Genomic DNA, 6,000 nt, shown 5'->3' with positions numbered 1-6,000 from the left:
AATTTCCACAAAACCTGTCTGTTCCCATAGGGTTTCTTCAAGATACACCATTAATGGATGCTCGTTGAAAGTGTCTGTTCGTGATGGAAAGACATCACGAAAAAACATGAATCTCTCTTTAAATAATGAAGGCTTTCTCCCATTTCAATTATCATCAAAATCTCTTTCTCTCTAAGCATCTTCAGAAATAAAATAATGTGTGTTCTTGGTTGGGTCAAGGGAGTACAACTCTTGAATTTATCAACATTGTTTGGGCTTCATTGTATCCTAAAGGCAATATTTCGCTGACCAATTGTACTCGCCAATTATTTGGGAAGAGTCTAAATAATTGCTGAAAAGAATCGTAAAGCCTTGAAGCTTGTGTTACAACATTTTTTTCAATCTCTGTTTTCATCCTCTAGTACCCTGTATTTTCCAACATTATCATTTTCAGAAGGTTCTTGAGATAGAGAATCATAAGTAGACTTCACAATGAAAATACCTTTACTGCGTATATCCCAAACAATTTCATCTTCTGCATTGGTATTGAGAGAGACCATGTGTAAATTTCTCTGTAACTCCTCAATCTCAGCTCTAAAGTTATTATTTTGCCTTTCTAGATAATTCCAGGTTTCATTGATGTTCCTCTTCTTGGAAAACCTCTGCTATAGTTTTATTCTTTGCTCTTGAAACTGCAAATAAATATGGATATTTCAAATACAAAAGAACATCCAAAAGCCACTTGTCCATTCAAAAACTGATACTACTACCAAATATAGCTTTGAATTTTACATGACTTCTGAATAAAGAATTACACTGCATACAATACCCTTCCAAACTGATTGGAAGCTTAGAAAACCAATGCAATGCTTGAGACCTATATTTCTCGAACACAATTTCCATCCATATACATCTTTCTCTGTTCCAAACCTCCCGTGCCATTTAATTAATTGAGCTTGATTCATTTTTCTTGTGACTATGACTTCTCTCCAAATTTTCTTCTTTTGCACAAAGCTGACCACTTCACTAGATGAACTTTCTTTCTCCTTTTATTGTCATGCCACAAAAAATCTCTCATGTATATTTCAATTTTCTTAGCAACTGAAATAAAGTAAATTAAAAGGTTTTGCAAGGTCTCGCGTCTGCTTAATTATGATCAGGTCCTAGACATCTAAATGTAATAGATATAGCTCATCTGATACCTTTATTTCGATGAGATTGCGGATGCAAGATCTCGTTTCTGTTGAATCTAACAATGTCAACAAAAATAATACTCTTCCCGTCTTTAAAAAATAGGGCAGGTTTGTGTGTAAATTTACATATGTGTGTGCCTATTATTTTAAAACGGAGGTAGAAATATATATAAAACATGTATGTGCGCCGATCACCAGGTCAACGTGTTCTTTGCGGATTGCCAACTCAGCTTTTATACAGTTTGTTATATAACTATTCTTATTCCCTCTTTTCTTTTTGTCTTCCATAAGCAATATCTAGCCGCTATGCGATTGTTATAAAAAGCACTAATCATGTATCATGTCTGGTTTAAATTTATAATACTGCTAATGCACTTTGCTGCACGTTCATGATCACATTTTAGTTTTAAAGCATAAGTATAAACATGAGTAGAAAAAGACAATTACTGCTCTAAATACATGCACGAGGACGTCGAGGAGTAATTATACCTCAGTACCCAAATATTTTTGTGCTGGTAACCCTAAACTTTCGCCACCAATCACTCGCATTGAGCCAAAAATAATAGAAACAGATTATAAATAAAATATAATCATTAACTCAATCTATATTCTATAGGGATTTTCTTTTAAAATTCTTAGTGTAATTCGACCTAACGAGAAGCTTTACATTTTGTAGCAGGTAAAGAGTTTCTAGTGCAATTTGACCTTCCAAGGAGAGGGTAGACCTTCATTGGCGTACTTTAATGTGAAATGATAAGATAAGAAAACATCTTAATGTGAACTTGTGATTGAAAAGAAAACACAAATTAAGCAAGTCTTAAAGTCTTGCTTTAAATGCACCTTTCTAGCAGTAATATCTATATTGAGATTAGGGCAAAAATTCTATCTTACTAGAAGGTACAAGGAAGTCAAAAATTCCTTTGTTTGGGTTCTCATTGCTTGATTCTCTTACACATTCCATCTTGCCTATATAATACCTAAATCATGTAAAGCCATCAAGATAAAAACACAGCACTTGTTACCAAAATTAATAGAATTAGTACAATAGTATCAAAAACGAAAACCTACTTTTTTCACCTATCAACAAAACAAAGAGCTAGCAATTGACAAGAATTTACTCAAAAGTTCGACGAAAATAAAAAAATTTCTATTAGCTCTTTTACTATGTTTAGTTGGTGCATATATAAAGGAATGAAGCAACAGTAGATTAATTCAACAAGGTTAATTCTCATTTCTTTCTCTCCTTCTCCTTTAAATTTACGAAACCCTAAAATTAATGAGAAGATGAACATATACATATACATGAATGAATGTCAAGCATATATATATATATATATATCTTGATCACCTCTTGTTAAAACCATCTCCAATATTATCGAACCCTACGTTGTCGGTATGAAAATCCGATGTTGAGGAACCTGTGAAGTTCATCTTGGAATTACTAGAAGTGTTAGTACCACAAATACGTTGTGAACAGTCGTAGTTACCACTGAAGGATGAGCCCAAATGATCATTATTTTCATTACCATTATAATGACGTTCAATGTTAATCCCTAACGCCATATCGTTAGAAGTATCAACAACATTTGAAAGAGTACCCCCAAGAATACCATGACTAGTAGTTGTAGCAGTCGTATTAATATTCATACTGAATTCTTCCATTGCAGCCATTCTAAGCTGTGGGTTATCATTTGATAATGACGATTGCGGAACTTTAGATTTATCATGATGAGCAAATAACATGGGTACATTCGATTGTTGATGATGATTAGGGTTTAAAAGAGATTGAAATGTGAGGCTCTGAATGTTTAATAGATTTTGAGGTTCATTAGAATGATGAGCACTATCAGTGGTACCAGTGGTATTAATGGAAGTAGAAGATGAAGGTAGTTGATGATTAACCTTATGCGGAAACGGTCTTAAGAGGTATGGAGGTGCTGCAGAAAGACCCGACAGCTTCCCGGTCGCTGAAGTATTGAAAAGATCAAATCTGCTTCGAGGGAACACTGGCGTAGAGGCGGAGAAAGGTGCGGCTGGGATACCGGTGAACTCTTGCACCATAGCTCTAAAATTCGATGTATCAGTGGTGAGAACAGTTGTGGGTGCACGTCGAGAAGCTCTGGTTCTCTTCTTAGGATTTCGGGTTGCTTTCTGATGATGACTATCAGATGATACCCTAGCACTACCATCACCAAGAGATGGTTGTACTAACTGGTTCGAAAAATGGATATTTCCACCCAAATATTGATTGTGTTGCTGTGTTGATGATGATGGTGATGATGATGAACCCATTAGATTATTGTTGCTGGTTGAACTATTGGGATCTACCGACGTAATAATGTTTTTAGGCCATACCATATCAAGATTTAGCAAAGAATTTTGAGTTTGTGGAGAAGATCTAGATGATGAGAAAGGGTTTAGATAGTTAGAAAGATGATCAAAATTTATGGAAGATTGTTGTTGTTGGTGGTGGTGGTCATGAGACATATGAGGGTGAATTGGTGGTTGTTGTTGGTTGGAATTAGAAAAGAAGTTACTATTATTATTGACTTGATGGGTATTATTGGAAGGATTCAAAAAAGCTGAAATCGATGACTCATGAGTATTTCTTAGTGAATCGTATTGATCTTGATCATCTCCACCACTTGATGAATTCAAACTACAACCATTACCAGAATCCATGTCTACCTAGCTAGCCATATATTTCTAACACCTGAATATGAGCTAGAGCTAAAGAGAAACAAATGAAAGAGACAAAGAAAGGAATATTAATAATCACTAGAGAGATAGAGATACTTACTTACCCTAATGAAGAAGTACTTTCATTCAAGAGTTTCCAACGATCATGACTTTTGAAACCCTTACCATTACTTCTTTCAGTTTGGAGAAAGGATGTATGAGAATTACTACAGAGATCCTGATGATGCTCTGGGTATGGAGACAAAGAGAGGGAAGGAAAAAGAAGAAGAAGAAGAAGAAGAAGAAGAAGGAGAAGAAGAAGAAGAAGATGGAGGTAAGAAAGGATGTTTTGATCTTTTTCTCTTCTTTTTGAGTTTTTTTTTTCTAACAGAGAGGCGGCTTCTGTTTAACTTTCTACTTTAAAAAGATCCTCTATAGATTACAAGGTGTAGAGTCTTTTTCCATGAGAGGAGGGTAATATTGGCATTTGCAAAATTGTAAATGTTGATTATTTAGACGTACAGTGAGAAATGATGAATGAGGTTGATGAAGTTGAGAAAGGGAAGGGGGTAAAGTTTGTAATTCAATTCATTTAAATAATAACAAAGAAAGTGAGTAGGAATGAGAGAGATTGAGGTGGGCAAACAAACAACCAAATTGTGGAGAGGAGGATGGATGGTTGTTGTTGATAAGACATGAGGAGAGATCATTTTATTATCACCAGACCACCACCACCATTACTTACGTATGAATTAGCTATCATCACCATCACTCTTATTTTGGTCTCCCGTGTTTACGAATAAATGGCATGACATACATGCATATGGGCTGATTTATGCACCAGACCCCAGTAAGTATATGCATGAGATCAAAATTAAAAAAATTATGCACCAGACCATAATAACTATATCAATATTTTGAACTTCAGAGACTCAGACCACAAGTTGTGGAAAGTTCAGAAGTCGAACGCAATTATGGGCTGATTCGACAGCGTTCATGTGCATCTAGCGATGCCTTCCTTCGCAACAGTGTTAGGGACAGATATAAGCGTTGCAAATTCGACAACCCAGATCAACTAGACCATCATTCACCGACATGATTCGGTATTATTGTTAGTACAATTTGTTACCAAGATCCAGAAATTAGATAGAAAAAGATAGAAGATAACAGAGAATAGAAAAAAGATTTGGAATATAAGGAGAGAATTAAGACGGATTAGAGAAGGACGAGAGGAAGAAGAAGAATATCTGGTTCAAGTGAACTCAGGAGAAAGTTGAATTCATTAATCATGCCTCACCCTCTCTCTTACAAATCTATATCTACCAGTCATAATCCCTAAAATCGATTATCCAAAACTCAACACGTGAGAAACATCTTCCCGGCTAGCTAAACCAAAATAAAAGATTAAAGAACTACTCAAATTAGATGGGGTACTCTTCTAGGGCACCCCAGGTACATAAAATTACTCCTCCCTTGAAAGATTATCCTTCTCCTCAAGGATAAAATTTGGGTAGTGAGCTCGGATATTCGAAGTATCTTCCCAAATAGCATATTCAGGTGTGGAATTGGTTCATTGGATAGTAGTTATGATACTTCTCTCCTTCGTAGGATGATTTATCTCGAAGCGAGTACTCTTTTAGGTAGCATAATAACTTATCATGCATGATCAACTACTGGCAGAACTGGTGAAGGTACATGAGTCTTACCAATTTGTTTATTCAGTTATGAAACGTAAAAGACATGATGGATTCTAGCACTAGAGGGTAACTCTAGTCTGTAATCCAGTGAACCAATTTTCTGTAAAATGGAAAATGGACCATAACACTTAGCTGATAATTTGAAGTTCTTGCGCAGGGATATTGAAGCTTGTTTGTACGGCTGCAACTTCAAATATATTGTATCTCCTACTTCAAAAGAGCTGCCAGTCCTGTTCTTGTATGCAAAGAGTTTCATTCTATCCTAAGCTTTGTGTAGACTCTCATTGAGTAGGTCCATCATTGCATCCCTCTGTTTTAAATAATCTTCTACTGCATCAACTGAAGTGATTGTTGTAGTTAGAAAGGCATGTGGGGAGGGTTGTAATCATATAGATGTCTAAGAGGAGTCATCTTCGGACTAGTGTGATAGATGGTATTGTACCACCACTCTG

The 6,000-nt window shown here is 35.6% G+C and overlaps 1 protein-coding gene across 1 annotated transcript; it reads right to left on the bottom strand.

Annotated features, from left to right (window-relative positions):
* Positions 1–2,516: 2,516 nt before the first annotated feature.
* On the bottom strand, positions 2,517–3,854 carry LOC113350909 (myb-like protein M). The gene has a single exon (XM_026595012.1). The coding sequence runs from the start codon at positions 3,852–3,854 to the stop codon at positions 2,517–2,519; it is 1,338 nt and encodes a 445-aa protein (XP_026450797.1).
* Positions 3,855–6,000: the final 2,146 nt, after the last annotated feature.

Source organism: Papaver somniferum, chromosome 2 (assembly GCF_003573695.1).
Source record: "Papaver somniferum cultivar HN1 chromosome 2, ASM357369v1, whole genome shotgun sequence".
NCBI classification, from domain to species: domain Eukaryota; kingdom Viridiplantae; phylum Streptophyta; class Magnoliopsida; order Ranunculales; family Papaveraceae; genus Papaver; species Papaver somniferum.
Note: the sequence above shows the minus strand (reverse complement) of the source record. Positions and strands in the feature narration are given on the sequence as shown.

Excerpts from the sequence above, each read along its gene's own strand:
- LOC113350909 (XM_026595012.1), bottom strand. The coding sequence starts at position 3,854 with ATGGATTCTGGTAATGGTTGTAGTTTGAATTCATCAAGTGGTGGAGAT.